The following is a 19283-nucleotide window of genomic DNA, read 5'->3' as shown; positions in this document are numbered from 1 at the left end:
GTATTCAGGATCTCGTCCCCTTATCAGGGTTCCTCTTAGACCCGGGGTTCCACAGCAACCGTTGTCACCATGCACGGATTTCTAACAGTGCAGAACTGATTCAGGACTACCGTGACATTTTAGAAATTCGGCGTGAAGTGATTGTGACCCTACGTTCACAACAGCGAGCGACAGAATGACCTCTATGCGTTTTCTACACGGCACTGAGCTGAGATTTCAGCACCAAAGCGACGGCTGAAAACAGATTTTTTTTTAAGGCAAATTAGATTCTGAAGCTCGTGAGGTCAGAAGATTTTCACTTTGCACTCACAACCTAATTTTCAATCCAGTTTGATGCAAGAATGACGAAAAAACCTCTTGTTAGTTGTGCATAAAGACATAAAGGAAGTATCAGAGCTCACTGGTGCCTCCAGTGGCTGTATGTAGCAAATACAGTTAGTATGCAGTACTAATCTAATTCAAGAACGAAGCCGAGCACAAAAACGTGTAACTCAAACTTATGATTTTTCACACTGATTGATTAGCTAGCTTTAGAAGTTAAATGTACTTAAATTTATTCTGAAGTTACTACCGTTTCTCACCCTGAACTAAAAGGCCACGCCCACTCGTCACAGGCTTGTGTGAACGTAGGGTAGGGTGCTACTGTGTGTTTCCGTTATAGTTCGGGACAAATATCCAGCTGCACAACATCAGGTTTTATATTCTCAGATATCTAATCAATATGATTAGGGGTAAAAAAAAAAAAAAAAAAAACAACAGCTAAGAAACAAACCAAACAGTTGCATAACTCGTGTCCATCCTACCGTGTGTTTTTTTTTTTAATTTTTTAAAGAATTTCTAGCTTAAAGGTGCACAATAGTGTGAAAAGTTTTGGTCTGAATCCTCATTGCCTGAACGAACCGTCCCGACCAACCCGTAAGAATAGGCCACGCCCACAACGTGTCCATACCCCTCTGATTAGGAGTCGCTCGGGACACAGTGTGATGAATGTTCATCGTCTGAAACGCGATTGTTCGATTGCTCCAACGGGACGGACAGATGGATCGATAGATGAGGTTGTGGGAGGGGCTTAGCGACCAGAACAGGAAGAGGATCGGGAAGATCCAAAGGCTCCTGGAGCAGCGTGGAGTCGAACGACGGCGCCCGCTTTTTCAGAACCGTGCCGCTCTGAGAAGTTTCAGGAAAAACGCGCGGGTCTGTGGAAGCCGAAACACAGGGTGGACTCATTTTGTGCTTCCTGCGCGATAGAGACGCTTCTGTCTCCTGTGATTTGTTGTACTTTTGCACCTGGCTAGACCACGCCCCATGGGTCGAGTCCATGCTGTTGTACTTCCTAAGGTCAGTTCCTGTACTCTTACTTCTTTGCGATTGGCTTTTCGAACATAAAGTGCCTGCGACATGCGGAGATAAGGTGTGGCTACGCCGGAGGAGCCACACACCGGAGTCTTTCGTCTCGACCGATGACAGGATATGTCTGATCTCTTCGTCCGAGGTGTGCGTGTTAGTCGTGTGTGTGTACGTGTCCGGTTGTGTGTGTGTAGATCTGCGCGATGGGATGGTGCGCTGGCTGTACACGCGTCTGCTTGTCTGAACGCTGGCTGTCCGACTGCGACACATAGGGGGCGTGGCTCGAGGAGAACAAGGGGCGGAGCCTCCGGTCAAAGGGATGCTGGGGACTTTAAGGGAATCGGAGTGGTGCAGAAATAAGTTGTCCATCGATCCAGGGTTGGCGGAGTCCACGGAGTCGCTCTTTATCGCCTCCTGCAGTGCGGAATGCAAACTGTAAACATCTCGCACGTCAGACTCAGCACACTCATTCACACGTGTACCGTGACACACTACCTGTCTTTGGAGCATCCTGAAAGACTTTTGGGGGGTCGAATGGTGTGGTGGGAGGGGCACTAAATGAGAGGCGGGGCCAGTCGGAGGGTCGGGAACCTGCAGCAGGGATTCCCACTCACAGAGATCTGACTTCACCGACAGTGACGAGTCTGAAGACGAGAGAAACACGGATCAGTTCAGGAATCCGAGTCTGTAATACTGTAATTATAATCAGACTTTATATAAAGCAAAAAATATACATATGTTTTCAAAAATTACAATAATAAGTATGTTTAAAGTAAAAGGTATTTTAAAAGAGAAAGTTAATAAAAAACATATAAAATATATTTATTTTCACATAGTAATAATAATGATATTACCAATAAAAAAAAAAATATGGTCTCTAATTAAAACTAATGAATTTCTCAAAAAATTAGTTATGTACAGTATAACAACAACAACAAACAATAATAATAATAATAAGATATTTGTTGTTATTTTAACAAAAACAACGGTATCGTCCCATTATTATTATTATTATAAATTGTAACATTCATAAGGAAATATTTTAGTATATTATTATTATTAATAATGATAATAATATACAGAAATATTTCCTTATGAAAGTTATCGTAAGATATTATAACAAAAAAACTAATAGAACAATTTATAATAACTTCATATAATATAAAAAAAAAAAACCTTTAATCCCACTTATGTAAAAAAAAAATCTAAGGTCTATAATTAAAATACTACAACTAATTAATTTCTTTAAAACATATTTATGTACAAAACAACAACAAATAGTAACAATAATAACAACAACAATAATAATAAAAATAATAATAACAATAATAATAATAAACATTATTTATGTTGTTGTTTTAACAAAAATTATGACAAAAACAATAGCAACTTCCCATTATTATTATAATAAAAATATCTTTTTTTTATTATTATCATTATTAGTGCCGAGTGATCATGTGACCTGTGACTGTATTGTAGTCGAGGGTCTGCTGTTTGGAGAAGAGCTGATCTCTGGGTTTGTGTCCCGCTTTGGGGTAAAACATGTAGCTGTCGTTCGGTAAAGACAGCATCCTCGATATGCTCGGCTTCCCGACCGAGAGCAGGTTCCTGTCCTGAAGGTCGTCTCCCTGGAAATGAAAGCCATCGAGTTGGATTAATGTTGAGTTTCAGTCCCAGTAACTGATAACAATGTGAAAAAAATGAAGAGTAATCGCTTTTAAAATGTGATTTCATAAATTACAAATGAGATAATGATGATGACATTTTTGGAAAATGTGAGAAAATGAAAAATAACTCAGGTCTATTTCCATACACACACACACACACACACACACACACACAAACTATACTGGAGTTTATTTAAATAACCTGGACATGTTATAAACAAATACATAATCATTAGTACACAATAATACAACGATACTGTATGTACATGTTATGTGAATGCTCCAGGACAGCAGGTGGCGCTGTTAAAAGTTCATAATGATTTCCATAACTATAGGAACAAGCTCGCCTCCTGCAAAGTGTTGCAAGCTCGTTAAGAGTTCGTAAACAAATTCTAGAAAACACAGAAGCAAAAAAAATCAATTTGTTCACTTTTTCACTAAAAAGTGAAATATGACGTTATTTGAAAAGTGAGGATCGCTGGGTTAGCATGCTATACAAATCACATTTCCTTCTTGTGTTCTATAATTAGTTCATGCACTCTGAACAAGCTTTTAACAATTTATAGCAGACAAGCTTCTTCTTGTGTAAGTTGTGTAAATGGTCATAAAATTTTAACAGCGCCACCTGCTGTCCTGGAGCCACCTGCTGTCACGGATTCGCTCAAGTCTTTTTATTTGTATAGCGCTTTTAACAATTGTTATTGTTGCAAAGCAGCTTTACAGAATCAAAGAATAATTATGTATATTTTCATGGAATGTGAAAAATGTGTATGAATCAATATGATCAGATTGTTCCTAATGAGCGAGCCGAGGGCGACGGTGGCGAGTGAAAAACTCCCTGAGACGGCAGTAGAAAGAAACCTTAAAAGGAAACGGACTCAACAGGCTTCAGCTTAGCTCAGGGTTCGGGAGTCCATCTGCCCCAGGGACTTTAAGCAGCGCCACAACTGTAAACGTGTTGCTAAGGAGCCTGTGAGAGCTGCTGTCTACGCCAGTCCAAGTTGGTGACTAACAAAGTGCCCTCATGCCAGCGGGACACAGCTTCTGACCTGCACTTGCACAACATCACTGTTTTCTTCCCTTTTTCCCGTCCTCCCTCCTTAAATTCCCTTCTAGTCCATATGTTCCAAATAAAACTACCTTCTTCCTATAAGACCTCGTCTCACGTCTGTGTATCTGTTGCCACGAGTTAAAGATCAGGAGTAGCTCAGTGGTTAAGGCATTGGATTATGGTTCGGAAGGTCCCAGGTTCAAATCCCACAACCACCAAGTTTACCACCGTTGGGGTTTTTGAGCAAAGCCCTTAACCCTCAACTGTTCAGATGCATAATGAGATAAAAGATAAAAAAATAGATGGATAAGGGTGTCTGCTAAACGTAAATCTTACAGTGACTTGACAGAAAATATCATATTACAACTGTTTCATGGTCAATTTTTAAAGATAACATGAAAATGTAGTGCAGCTCTTCGAGGAAACAGTAAAAAAACAACAACGGGGACGTCTGAGGCTAAAGGACCAATTTCGGTCGCATTTTACTGAAAACAATAACACAAAGCATGTGTAAATAATGTTGCGTATGTTGAGCAATGTGTGTTTGATTCTGTTTTGTAGTTCTGACTACATCATCCATTATTACCCCATGTGGTATCCTGGAGAAGGGCTCGGTACCTGTTTAAGCGCAGGAGATCCGCTAACCTCGGCAGCGGCGGCGGCGGCGGCTGCATTTTGCAAGCGATTTGCCTTTAGCTCCGCCTCCAGCTCCGCCTCCATCTCCGCCTCCTCGCAGGCTTCCTTGTTGCTGTCCTCTAAGTGCTTCATGAGCACGGCGACCACCACGTTCACCAGGACGAACTGCGCCACCAGGACGAACGTCACGAAGTAGAGCGGGGAGACCAGCGGCAGGTAACTCAAGCAGCGATCTCCACTCTTACACTCCCTCAGTGTGTCCTTCATCACACACACACACACACACACACACACACACAAAATTCATTAATCATGCTGCCGCTGTAGTGGCCCTAATAATTCTGTGACATTTCAGGAAATATAAATGGCAAAGTGTGTGTGTGTGTGTGTGTGTTTTAACTCTCTCTAGGTGTGTGTTAACTCTGTGTGTGTGTGTTAGCATGTTAACCTTCATGATGCCGTTCCAGTTGTCCCCAGTGGAGACTCGGAACAGGGTGAGGAACGCCATGCCGAAGTTCTCGAACGTAGCGTGACGGCTCAGACCTTCACACGGGTTCTCCTCGGAACATTCTGTGTTTTAAATGGATATGACCAGACAAATCATTAAGTTCTTAATTAACGACTTCTTCTTCTTTGTCTTTGGGCTGTTTCCATTCAGGGGTCGCCACAGCGAATCATCTGCCTCCATCTAACCCTATCCTCTGCATCCTCTTCTCTCACACCAACTAACTTCATGTCCTCTCTTATTACATCCATAAATCTCCTCTTTGGTCTTCCTCTAGACCTCCTGCCTGGCAGTTCCAACCTCAGCAACCTTCTACAGATATATTCACCATCTCTCCTCTGAACATGTCCAAACCACCTCAATCTGGCCTCTCGGACTTTATCTCCAAAACATCTAACGTGGGTTGTCCCTCTGATAAACTCATTCTTGATTAACGACTCATTCATGCAGATTAATTCACCATTGATTCTGTAGATAGTCAGGGATAAAAAGATAAAAAACTTTCTCCTCATTTAAGAGATTTAAAAACATTTAATAAATTAAAAAGAAAATCCACATGACGTTTATATTCATAGCGGTTTTCATAGTTTCTTTAATGCGACTTTGTGAGTTTTTAATTACAATCTGATCCATTAAAATTATAGACGCTGATGAAATCCTCACTAAACCTTATTCTCTCCACAATCAGACAAAACACAGTACTGGTGCTGATTTTATATTTTTATATTACAGTGATTCTTGAGATCAGGGACAAAACAGGTTTTGATTTTCTAAAAAAAAAACTTCATTATTTTAAAAACCAGTGTACACATATATGTTAAATGAGGGTTTGGCTATGTAACCATGTTTTGGAACAATCTCCCAGTTAAATTTTTTTAATAAAAATTAGAGGTTTGCGGGATCAGACCTGGATTTTTGTCAACACCATCAGACACATAGAAATGTCTATAAAATAATTTTTAATTAAGTTATCACAGATATTTAGACTCTTAGCATTTTTTAATTGTCTTAATCACATAAAAATGTTTTTAAATGAATCATATCACCTTTTAAAAGTTAGATTAATCAATGTTTAATGATTGCGATTTAGGTTGTATGGACTAATCAATTTATCATTTAATTTCCATAATGAACAGTGATACTTAGAAGCATAAAAATTACACAATAACTTTGAAAATGCAACCATTTTATTAACAAATATTCTTGAGGGAACAAAACAGCTCATCTTTTTAAAAAAAACAACAATATATCATTCTGACGGAGTTGACAAGGCATCAACGGTGTTGACACTAAACTGACGGTGGTGACAAGCTTGTAAGAAACAGAAAAATATTTCATTCAAAAGGAAAATTGAACTCTCACAAATATCGTAACATTGCAAGATATGAACAAAACACATTATATAACCAATTTTTCATCTCATGGGAGTTGAGAGACTTTACAGGCAAAAGAAAAAGAAATGAACCCCCTTTGTAAAGTACACAGCATCTTTAAATATATGCTGCTTATAAAGTATATAAACCAATTAAAATCATCCATAGTCAAAATGACAGCTAAACTTTTAAAACATTGCTAAACTGTTATATAAAAAAAAAAATTAACATTTGACTTCTTAAGGCAGTCAATGGAGTTTAAACACCAGGCAACAGACGATTCAAGTGTTCCTCTTCTATGAAATCCATGACCTCTGCTGATATGTTATATATTTCCCTGGTGCTGCTTGTACGGATAGGTGATGATGGCTCATTCAGCTTGACTAGAATATCTGTAAATGGCACAAAGCAGACATCTCGCCGTCCTTGTTTTTTCTTAAAACAAACATTTGGCCCATGAGGGTGAAAAAATTCAACTTGAACATCTTGATGCTCTGGGTCAATATTTAAGGCTTTAGCCAACCACCAGTTCTGTTCGTACATGACAACAAGCCAGTCTCCACTCTGAGTATCATCGGGGCTTATCCTAGTTGTTGTGCCCTCAGGTTCTCTGCTAGGCTCTTTCTCCATGGCCTCCATCAGCATCGCCAGAGGACTTTGTCTGGGTCCTTTATCTGGGTCCTGAGGGATGCCACCCAAAGTGTAAGTAACAGGACTGAAACACTGGCAAATCTGTGGCTCACTGCAAAAACATGAAATGTTTCTACAATGGATGATGTTCCCTTGAGCTACAACTTGATGAATCTTCCTTGTTCCAGAGATGGATTTCAGGGATGGCATGAGGAGAGTGTCATAGGACTGAAAATCATCACTGGTAACGTATTGTAGCTTGACACCACTTAGGCTGTGAGACACCATCTCGTAAAATGCTCTGCCATCCACAATGTCCCGACCTCTCAGCACAATACTGTCTGCACACCTCTTAACTGTTGCCCCAATTCCATCTGGGGCACCCTTGCCATGTGATGTAGGAAAGAAATTCCACGTTGCATTCTTGAATCCCAGTTGGGGAGGGACAGCACAGAGGAGATGAAAGTTCTTCTTATTTTTATACTGTTTGCTTGGACCATCTGACCAAAAGTGAACAGTGTTAATCTCTGGAAATCTTGCATGAATGGTTGTCAGGATTTGATCCATATATGTCCAGATGGCTGCAGCATCCTGGCGCTTGGACTCTGAGACTGTGCAGAATCCTACCTTTTCATGTTTGGTGTAGAACATGCCTGTATGAAGTGTGAGCTGTGGGAGGTTTTGCCCATAGTGACAGGATTGTACTTCTGAGCTGAATTTACATTTCCAGGCCTCAGAGAAGTCAACATGAACAATAACAGTGGTTTTATCACAATTTGTTATCATGTTCCTGTACTCCTTAGTTTGATTTTGAACTGAGTGGACATGGGTGGTTGTCTCATTTCTTAGTTTGTCTTGGTAGAGAATCATAAGCTCTGAAAGAGTGCCAGTGTGTTTCACAAGTTTGGTGTGAAAGTGAGCTCCATCTTCTGTTCGCTCCTCAATACGCTTCCACTGATTCCACTCCACTTGTGTTTTCCCTTGCTCTGGAGAAAGAACTGAACTTTTGTTCAGACATCGGGTGCAGGTACGTAAAAGACAAGATTCGTTTGCTGGAGAACAACATACAAGTTGGAAACTCTCTTCAAGTTTGCTGGTCGTTAAAGCATTGAATGACTTCAGGACCTCAAGCATCAGATTTGCATTCTCATGGTACAAACACTGACATGTCTTTCGGTCTGAGGCTCTTGGAGATGTAATGTGAAATGGACGCAATGCACAGAAGGACGAGTAACTAAGTCTAATGTCTGGGTTTTGCTGGACAAATGCAATGTGAAGGTTTTGCATTGTGTCGGTCAGAATCATCCTTTGACGTTTTACTTTTTTTCTGGTAATGGTGTCTTGCTTGTCTGTTGTCATCCTTGCATTGTTTTCCAAAAAACTGTGAACACTTAGAGATATGGTCTGAAGAAACCTAGGCTTCCTTTGTTTTGGTATTTTTTCTATCAGTGTTTTGTAAGTCAGGCCAAACTCATGAACCCTGTGGATAAGGCGATACTTCTTGAGAATTTGGCCAGACAAAGACAGTTTTGGATGCTGGGATGCAAGTTTGCCTCTTCTGTGGGTGTGAGGAGCATTTCTTCTCAGCTCTGCAGTCATTGCATGGTGGAAGAGCAGTGATCTTTTGATTAAAGGATTTCTGAGTTGGCTCCCTTGAACCATCATCTCTGTTTTGGTTCGAGGGGAGTCCTGTGTTTTCTCATTTTGAATATGTTTTCCACGTTCAAGTCGCTTTCTCAGCCTGTCCCTCTCTTTTTTTAACTTGTCAAGTTTGTCTTTCAGTGCTTTAATCTCTCTGGAGTGTCTTTTTCTAGTTTTGCGTCTTTCCCGTTCACCAGCAACCAGCTGTCTACTACTCCTTGGCTCCTCAAAACCGATGTCCAAAGGACTCTGTGGTGGGGTGTCTAGATGCTGGCCTTCCTGTGCTTTGTTCTTGCGTTCTCTTGACTCTTTCTGTGCTTGTTTCCAAAACCTTCTCTTATACCTCTTTTCTCTTTCTTCCAAATCACTGATGTTTTTTATTTTGCCCTCCTTCACCCTATTTCTCCACCTTTCCCTCTCCTTTCTCAGCAACTCTTCTTTCAGCTCAGGCTGGCTATAAATTTTTTGTCGCCTTCTTTTTTGATACTCCCTATTCCTTCTCTTTCGTTCCTCAACTGATAGCTTCTCCCTAGCCATTCTAGCCTGAAAAGCATACTATTATGTCAGTATACTTTTCTGATGGATAAGCATAGGCTGCAAATGATGGGTAATCATAAGCAACACCTTATTACATAAAGTACTTGAGAGGCTATGAAAATGAGATTCAATTTAAAACATAAAGCTATATGGCAATTGGTTAAAATTCAACACATAAAACTAATATTTAAATGTAATATTAAATGTTTGGTTAGTAATATAATTGAAGTAAACTCATACAAACCTAAATAATTCTTTTGACTATGTAAAGCTGCTTTGCGGCAATGAAAATTGCTAAAAGCGCTATACAAATAAAATTGAATTGAATTGAATTGAAGTAAACTACACTAAAATGAGGAATAATGCACATAATGGCATTTGTTAACACTGTCTTAGAGTCAACACCGTCAGACACAAATCCTGATGGTGTTGACATCTGACGGAGTTGACAAAATACCATGTTTTCTCTCATAACACATGTGCTTCTCACATGAGCCATCTTGTTTATCATTCATTGCTTTTAACCTTTAAACTTTACTTAAATTAAGCATTTATAACAGAAAATTCCATACAAATCTTACCTTACATTGTTTATGGTGTTGACACACTATGGTTGTGACATGCAAAGTATTAACAAGTAGGTATAAAATTAAAAGAATATTAAAAACTTACCAGAGCTAGAGTGGTCTCATGGCATTTCAAAGAACAAGGAAGTAATAAGGGGTCCTCAGACTTTTAGCTGCCCTCATTAATTACTGATTTTTTTTTATTTAAAAAAAAGGTCTGACGGTGTTGACAAAACCCCAGGACACAAGTTAAATTGTCTTAAAACTACATTAAATCAGTTTTTCAGCTTTAACTTTTGATGCTCATTAAATAAATTACTGAAATACTTACACATAGTAAATATAACATTTAATTTAAAATTACTTTTAATTGTTTTTAAGCTATTGTAATGTAATGACACCTGCTCCCGGACAAAGGTTTTTACAGACACTGTTTACATATCATATCATTTAGAATGAAAAACATTTATAAAACAACATGAAATAATATTTATTTGTGCTTTAATTATCCTTTTTAGTCTTTTGGTTAAGTGTATATGTAATATTAAGGTTTTTTTTTTACCCACAAACTGTGTTTTATCTGGTGGACATGTTTTGTCCCTGATCTCAAGAATCACTGATTATATATATAATACAGAAAATGTGTAAAGCTACTTCTGAAGTTTATGCAACATGGAAGTGACCGATCTCGCGTCCCTAAAATGTAAAGTTTATAACTTCAGCTGTTTTCTGGAGATGATTTTATATCTGCCCCCCAAAACGGCCATTTTTTATTATTCTTTATACTGTCTTACTTCTAACAACAATAATTTAAAATGTTAATTATTTATATTTATTTTTGAGTATTGATACTAAAATTGTTGTAAGCTTCTGAAAGCGTATGACCTGTAAAAACTGTTGCTTAAATAGTTTTTGGTAAAAAGCTTAAAAAAGCTTTAAAAAAAAATCTGTAGTGTCCGTAACCATGTCAAATTCATGTTGCAGTATTTTAACAATTTAGCATTTTAGAATAATACACTTTTTCAGCTTGATGTCTTTTCATGTGAAATTGGCCAAGCTGATAATTAAAGTAATTGAAAAAACCACTATGAACATAAAAGGGCATGAAACTGTATTTAGCAAATGTGTTTCTTTTTATCTGATACAAATATAAATGTATGCATATTTACAAAAAACTAAATATGACTTAAGAGATAAAAAGCATTAATTGTTATGAAAAATGGTGTTATATGATCCTGTCTCAACATTCACTTCTCTTTGGTCGAATCAATAATCATGTACTTGACTTTATTTTGATATTTTATATATTTTATACACAACACATATACAACATAGTTTGCAGATTATGTTCAACACACTCCTTTCTTTTAAACTATTACTTTTCTCGGCAAAAGTCTATAATATTATGGAAATCACCGCTGCTTGTATTTTTTTCTTGGGGAATAAGTGCAGGACTGACCGAGTTTCCCGAACAGCTCGACTCCCAGAGCGGCGTAGATGAAGAAGAGCAGCATGAAAAGAAGCCCCAGATTTCCAACCTAGAAAAGAAAACGAACCAGATATACCTCGAAGGAATATAGAACGTGTGTGTATGTGTGTGCTATAGTAAGAGAAAGGACGGTATGGACTCACACACACGTACACAAGTCACTAGGGGGATGCATAGAATAGTCGACTAGTTAGACGCGCAAAAACCGCCAGAATTTTATTTTCTTTAGCTTTAATGGAACAGAAAGTCGCTGATATTACTGCAGACACATGAGGAACTCCTCTTGTGGTTATTTTTGTTAGCAAAATAAAATGTGTGACAAAGTGAACTGGGACCACGCTGCGCGAAAGACATTCACAGCCATTTTGCAGACGTCTTTATCTAAAGCGACTTATATTGATCGCATTCTATTTTATTTTAAAACTTAGCAGTTTGCTTCAGGGAAGCTTAATGGCGCTGGGATTCGACCTCACGACCTTCTGATCTGAAGTCTAATGTTTTTAAGAATTGAGAACAACAGCAATGTTGAACTTCAGCATGGCCTTGTGAGCGGGTCTCCTAGCTTCATATTGAGTCACACTTTCAGTCGGTTGTGATAATCCCGCCCCCAGCCCCTGATCTAAGTGTTCTTTTGTTCTAAGTAAAGTGTTGGTGCCACAATGGAACCGTTTTTCTCTCTTTCTGTAGACGGGTTCGTTGGCTGTCGGAAAAAAAAAGGGTTGGACATCAGGCACGGCTCTAGAACTAGCTCCAGAACTGCTATAAGGGTTACTACGGCGAATCCAAAGCCGCGGGTTGCACATCACTATCCGCTATACACAACTGAAAGATGGGCGAGTTCAGCCTCATTGCTAATGAGTATAGACCCGAGCAGTCACTCAGACGCCGCAGGAGACGTCACGTCCACCATCAGCCAAGTCGACTTTCCACGCGGCGCCACAATCTCGGCTCAATTTACCAATCTGATCTGGTTCATTTTAAGAATCATGCTTAGATCTTTGTTAATACTTTAGTAACATAATTTAGAAACATTCCCTTACAAAACTAAAACATTTGCAGCATGTCTTCAGCTGATCAAATATCGCTATCCGGGGTGTGCATTTAAATAATATATGCAATTTAATTTATACTTTATTGGTCAGGTTTTAAATTAGAATCGATTAAAAAGTAAAAAATGTTAAATAGGTTTTGTGAGAGTGTCACATCTTTTTCATTAGATTTTAAGTGCAGTTGGGGCCACACTGCCACCTGCTGGACTGGAGTGTGGAGCAGAATATTGGCAGGAAATACTGAATTCCACTTTCTACAAGATGTGACATTTACAGCGTTACAATGTTGGGTTGATACTCTTAGTAGTTTTTTTTTATCTTTCAAATTCTGTATGTCAAACTGTACAATAAATATCAGCACTATTCGAACCAACAGAAAATCATAATGGTCAAACATATCTTATCAAATCAATTCGACAGTCCACCACTCATGATTCAAAGCTCCACTCAAGCACAAGTTTACAGACGTTTGTCACTAGCAGCGAATTTGCCGCAACATTCTGGCAATAATGACGCGTTTATTGTTACTGGCACACGTTCACTGTACAAGTTTGCCAGGAATGTCATCCTTAACCCGTGTGTTTGAGTGTCAAGTGAAGTGCATGTCCCAGTGGACACTAACCTGCGGTAAAGCCTGGACCACTGTGTCCAGCAGCGCTCTCATCCCTGTGGCCATCTTAAGCAGCTTTAGGACTGTAAAACAGGACTGTTTGTTTTTAGTGCATGTACAGTACGTGCAGTGTGTGTGTGTGTGTGTGTGTGTAAGAGAGAGACAGAGTGTGTTAGAGTACCTCTGGCAATGCGTAGCACTCTCATGATGCGAATGATAGTCGGGTTAATGGGTAACGAGGCATTCAGGTCAATCTCCTCAAGCGTAATTCCCATAACGGACAACAGGACAATGGCCAAGTCCAGCTGGTTCCACCTGAGAGAGAGAAGCAGAGAGAAAGTGAGAAAGTAAGAGGGAGTACATTCATAATTAAGGACCATCAGAGCATGATATAAATAGAAAATAAATCCTAATTATTCGTTAAAAAATAAGACTTAGTGCTGGATCAAGTCCTGGTTTATAATCTGCAGTGATACAACAGCAACGACATAACAGCACTCACTGCAATCTCATTCATGTATTAACATACAGCAGCACCTTGGAATACGAGTTTAATCCGTCCCAGAGGTTCTTTAGGTAAAATTTTGTATTGTGAAACGCATTGTCCCATAGGAAATAATATAAATACAGATAATCAGTTCCAGCTATCCAGGAATATTACCAATTTTTAACACGATAATCATACTTTTGCATATAAAAACATTTATAAAAGACATGTAAATAAAGTAAAATATAAAATTAATAGACATTAAACCTCACTTAACCTTAATTTATGATTCCTTTCAGCACCGGCTGCTTTAAAAACCAAACTGAAAGCGGCTCCCTTTTCTTCTTGCTACCGTCCTTGATAACATTCTTGTTACCCATGGTGCTACGTCTTCACTAAATCTTACACAAAAGGCAAAAAAAAAACAACGTTTTGAACAGCTCCCAGACGTACACGCAACCAGAGTACACGTGACTGGCTCGGTCGCTCGTAGACTGAAAATGCTTCTCATGCTAAGGCAAATTTTTTGCAAAATGTTGGTTCTTGAGGCAAAAATTCACAAGGCAGCCTGTTTGTATGCCATGCTACCACCGTATTATTGTTTAATATGTACCTTTATAAAAAAAAAAGATGGTCTTTGACGCCACTTTCCAAATTTGACCCTGAACAATTACAGAAACACTCTTTTGATGTTGGACCTCACCTGTCTTTGAAGAACCTCCTGAAGCCGAAGGCGACCAGCTTGAGCATGGACTCGATCACGAACACCAGCGTGAAGACGTAGTTGCAGTACTTCAGCGATTCCTCCAGATACTAGACAGAAAAAACATAAATTTACTCTTTGTCACACTCATGGCTTAGATTACTGAGGGTCTCTAGTTGACCTCTGGAGCCTGATATGACCCCGGTGTTTTTGAGGAGTTCCTCAGGGGTCGGTGCTAGACCACACATTATGTATTTTAGAGATTTATTTCTTTAATTTATATTTTTTTCCTTGAATTAAAATTCTGGATTCTGATTGGTCAGAAGGTGTTGATAACAATGCGCTCTGATTCGTTATCATTTCCATAGCAACAGCTCACTCATAGGAACCTCATGTTTATTTGATGTTTTCGGAAGGAGTCTCTAGTGTCAGAGCGTGTTCCTCAATGTTGAATGTAACTATAAATGGATAAAATGTACAACACATGATTCTTTAACCAACCAACATATTGAGTTTGTGTGTGTGTGTGTGTGTGTGTCACCTTGGGCTGGTTATAGTGCTCCATGGACATAGTGAGGACGTTGATTCCGATGATGATGGTGATGAAGAGGTCTAGGTAGTGGTTGGTGCAGAGGGTGTGGATATAGAGGCGGGCGGGAGAGTAGTCTGCATAATACGGCCTCTGGAGTGCCTCTAAACACGCGCACACACACACACACACACACACACACACCTCATTAAGTGCTAGACTCATTAAATTACTTGAGCAAAAAAAAAAAAAACTCTTTCGGTATCCTGGAGCCCTGGAGCTGCAGTGCTGTTCCTGTTTGTGTGTGTGTGTGTGTGTAGGTGTGTGTGTGTGTGTGTTAATGGTCTTCCCTAGCCTCCTCTGTTTAACTGTGACAGGCCGGTGTGGGCTGGCCTCAATTTTACTGTCTCAGGCTCATAAATATTCTTATTCAATCTTCTGCTTAGACACTTTACGCACTGAAGTGAAGTGTGAGTGTGTGTGTGTGTGCGCGCGAGTGTGTGTGCGCGCGAGTGTGTGTGTGTAAGTTTGTGTTTATATATATATAAACACGGTGACCCAGTTTTGTTGCCTCACCGTTAAAAAAATGCTAGCACAGCAAAAGCTTCTTGTCTGCGTGTGTGTGTGTGTGTGTGTGTGTGTGCTGGGAAATGGACGAGTCATGGGTGAGATCATAAACCTGAGGAGTCCAGTGTCCCCCTCCATCCATCATAAGTGTGACTTCTCAAGGTGTCTTTGAGAGAAAAATGACTGTGTGTGTGTGTGTGTGTGTGTAATAGAAAGAGTGGAAGAAAATGGCCTCGAGACACTAAAGCAGATTGAGCTTGAGTTTGTGCCAAGATCAGCGATGCGGCACGGAACTGTACCTCTGCCAAACTGTGTGTGTGTGTGTGTGTGTGTGTGTGTGTGTGTGCGTGTGTGAGAGTGCTCTCATCTTTTTTTATAGCTGCTAAAACTCCATGAAAGTGCAGCAGGATTATACTAACAGAGAGGATTCCACATGGTCATTATCCCGGTGTTTATGCTTTATATTACACGCTTATGTTTTATGAATATGATTGACTTTCATGAGGAAGAACTTTTTTTTTTTTTAAGTGATACTGATCATTCCCATGAACTTGGGATGAACTTAACCTGATGTACGGTGATGTACAGAAGTTTGGGAGTCGTTGTTAAAGAAGCTCCTCCAGACCAACGTTATAAATTAGAGAGAGCGAGGAGCGCCATGTGTAACCTGTTCAGGATGTAACCTGAGTACGAATGCGCTGTTCCAAATAATCTGACGCGAACGCAGTACTGTTTAAAAGTATTATTTTTTATATCATCTGTTGTGGTTTGGACCAGAAGCCCGACCTAAACCCTGCCTTCCTGAGATCCAAAATAAACAGAGTTTTACCACATCCCAAAAATTCCACGCTTTTATTAATAGCGCGGTTGCTCCATAAAGCCCACGCAGACCACGCAGGGCAGAACATCTCCGCATTCCGTTGTTCTTTATCGTTATTAAAAAGAAGAATCTTCTCTGGGAAATCTTGGCATCCCAGCGCCATATCAGATAGTAAGTCCAGTGAACTTTTATGATCTCTCTGAAAAATATATTATGTAAAGGTTGCGGTTAGGGGGCGTGGCCGAGTGTTGCTCCTCACTTTGTCCATATCTCAGCGACATCCCCAGCATCGGACAGTAACAAGCTAACGGACAAAAGTTTAAGAACATGACTTAATATTGATTTTAAGGGGAAACAAATAGCAAGGACTTAAGGGTTTGTTTGAATAATCCAAAACCAGTGGTTTCTACATCTTTACAGAACAGTCAGTGTTAAAGGTGTCATCAATTCCATTGAGAGAACCTTCTCCAAACATCTTAGCATGCTTTCCCTAAGCAACACAGCAACGCACACCTGAGATTTCCTTCATCCCAACAAACCTAACTGCTGTTTCCACTTCTTTGGTGGTTTATCTGTAACTTTGTCCCAGAGGTTCTCTATAGGTTTAAAATCAGGACGGTTCCAAATCCAGCTCTTCTTCAACAATTTTTGATTGATGGCAAGGTACACCACACTGCATGGCCAGGTTGCAGCTCCAGGTTGTCTTTCTGTAAATTATTTATTGTATCATTTACTATTTCTGGTCATCCTGGTTGGTATAAAAAGTGTCCAGCAGTTTCAACCTACATGGTTCTACATATCATGACACCTGGTTGGTGTTTCATTAAATAATCTTCTATTCAGCCTCTAGATATAGTATCCAACAGCTGGATGGTAAACTATTAAAAAAAACCCACTTAGTACCTTTTAGCATTGTTTGACACATTCAGTGTTGGAGTTCATGGTACAGCATGGTAATCGCCATGTGCCTGGCAGTTCCGATGTACTTTTTGTAAAACAGGATTTTCCTCCCTGTTTCCTAATTCTTGTGGAGCACCAATTATTTATTTATTTTTGATGCCATTATTACTGCTTACCGCTTTTTGTTCCTGTCCTGTTTAGTGGCTGCTCCAAACCAGATGGATGTCTAGATGTGCATAGGACTGATTTGATGACTGGAGCATGGGACTGGACCAGTTGAGTGTGTTCAGCACCAGGGTGTTCTGACTGCACTAGAGCACAAGCTGCTCAACGTCCTGCTTATCTTCAGACTTGTTGCCAACTTGGAAGAGTCCATTGACTGTAGTGTCATCTGCAAACTTCAGGAGTATAACAGCTCTTGGATGTGCAGTCATTGGTGTAAAGAAAGAACAGCAGTGGGGATAGGGCACATCCTGGGGGGACGCTAAATGTGAATCTATTCTGCCTCACCTGTTGTTTCTTGTCTGTTAGGAAGCTGGTAGTCCACTGACAGATGGAGGAGGGATACAATCAGTTGTAGGAGATTGGAGGAGAGAATATCTGGAATTACCATAGTAAATGCCAAACTGAAGTCCACAAACAAGATGTGTGCGAATGTTTCTGGGTAGTCAAGGTTTTGCACGATTGCCCTGTAGCGTATTTCATCCATTGATTGACTGACATCTATTGACCTATTTGCACAGTAGACAAACTGCATGGAGTGTAATAGCTGTCCTGTGATATTCTTCAAGTAGGCACCAATTGTCACTAGTCATTAAAAAAGTTTGTGTGATGGAGGGTTTCTTAGGGACCAGGATGATAGTTCCTGTGTTTGAAGCTCTAAAGATCTGATAAAGATCTGGGTAAAAATCTGAGCCAGTCAGGTCAGCACATGCTTTGAGACAGGAAGGGAAATACCATCTGGACCAGATGCCTTCTTGAACTTCTGTCTCTGAAAGAGCCATCTCATAGTGCAGCTTGAGTATAGGTGGGTGTTGTCAAGCGGGTTGACAGAGGTATCATGTGGAAGTTAGTGTACTAGGGTGGGTAAGAGGTGTGAAGATGTCCTTTTCAAATCTGCAGTAGAAGCAATTTAGGTTGTCAGCCAAGTCTTTGTTTGCCTTAGCAGTGAGGGGTGGACTCCTTTAGTTTGTGATGTCATGCTCTTTTTTGCCAGCAAGTTCCTGTCCTGCTTATACAGGGCTCTGTCTCCACGTGTATGGAGAACCATGTGAACCATGGCTGGTTGTTGTTATATGAACACAAGGTCTTGGTTGGCACACACATGTCTTCACTCCTCCTATGTAAGATGATGTCACTTGAACCAATAAGATGAACCATGCAGTGATCAGAGTGCCCCAATGCTACCCCGGGTACAGAGTAATATTCATTCTTAAGGACCAAGGATAAAGTAATTATCCCTGGTGAAACAAATAATACACTGCCCGTATTTTGGCATTTCATTGTTTCATTTTGATCTTTTGAAGTCCCGGAGGATTAAGAAAAGTGCATCCGAATTCTTTCCTTCCAAGGATTAATGTTTGGCCTGCAAATTGTTGCAAGGCATAATTCGCAATATCATGCTGTGGGATGGAAACCCAGAAGGGGGAAAATTCTTCACAGTAAATAAAAAAATTTAAAGTTTTAAAACAATGTTAAGAACAAAAACTAGGCTGCAGTACTAATTCAGAACTGTGATGTCTGTACATCAACCTTAATTTATGTAGAAGCAGATTTTGTTTTCCCCAATAGCTCAGTCACAAGATACACTCATGTTAAGTGGAAGCCTGAAAGGAGTAACTCATTGCTGGGGACAGAATCACCGAGCCAGGTTTCAGTGAAACACAGGGCGGTGGAATGTGCCAAGGCTTTCTTTGTCTGATTGAGAAGCAGCAGCTCCTCCATTTTGTTCGGCAAAGAGCAGAGATTCGCTTGGTAAATCGCTAGAAGCTTAACGAGGGCAACGGCGAGCTTCCCCATATCTGCGTCTCCTCCATGTCCAACAAAAAGCTCCTTCAGCTAAGATCCAGGGTAGTTAAAACTGGTGTAAAAAGTCTGGTGCGAACTGCCTGATGTTACAGTTCTTCGCTATTGAACGTGATAACAAAAAACACAAACAATAAACCAAAACAAAGAG

At 39.8% G+C, this 19283-nt stretch overlaps 1 protein-coding gene across 1 annotated transcript in view; it reads right to left on the bottom strand.

Moving 5' to 3' along the window:
* Positions 1 to 828: 828 nt before the first annotated feature.
* cacna1hb (calcium channel, voltage-dependent, T type, alpha 1H subunit b) overlaps positions 829 to 19283 on the bottom strand; it is a 70454-nt gene continuing 51999 nt past the window's right edge. Inside the window, exons 24-33 of the mRNA XM_053476837.1 lie at positions 14833 to 14984; positions 14292 to 14401; positions 13283 to 13416; positions 13114 to 13184; positions 11413 to 11491; positions 5150 to 5271; positions 4684 to 4962; positions 2810 to 2975; positions 1843 to 1991; positions 829 to 1761 (exon numbers count right to left, since the gene is read on the bottom strand). Coding sequence (XP_053332812.1) covers positions 958 to 1761; positions 1843 to 1991; positions 2810 to 2975; positions 4684 to 4962; positions 5150 to 5271; positions 11413 to 11491; positions 13114 to 13184; positions 13283 to 13416; positions 14292 to 14401; positions 14833 to 14984 — 2066 coding nt within the window. The 3' untranslated portion in view covers positions 829 to 957. The remainder of the gene's footprint in view (positions 1762 to 1842; positions 1992 to 2809; positions 2976 to 4683; positions 4963 to 5149; positions 5272 to 11412; positions 11492 to 13113; positions 13185 to 13282; positions 13417 to 14291; positions 14402 to 14832; positions 14985 to 19283) is intronic.

This window comes from Clarias gariepinus, chromosome 18 (assembly GCF_024256425.1).
Source record: "Clarias gariepinus isolate MV-2021 ecotype Netherlands chromosome 18, CGAR_prim_01v2, whole genome shotgun sequence".
NCBI classification, from domain to species: Eukaryota; Metazoa; Chordata; class Actinopteri; order Siluriformes; family Clariidae; genus Clarias; species Clarias gariepinus.
The sequence above is the reverse complement of the archived record's forward strand: the minus strand, read 5'-3'. Positions and strand labels throughout refer to the sequence as shown.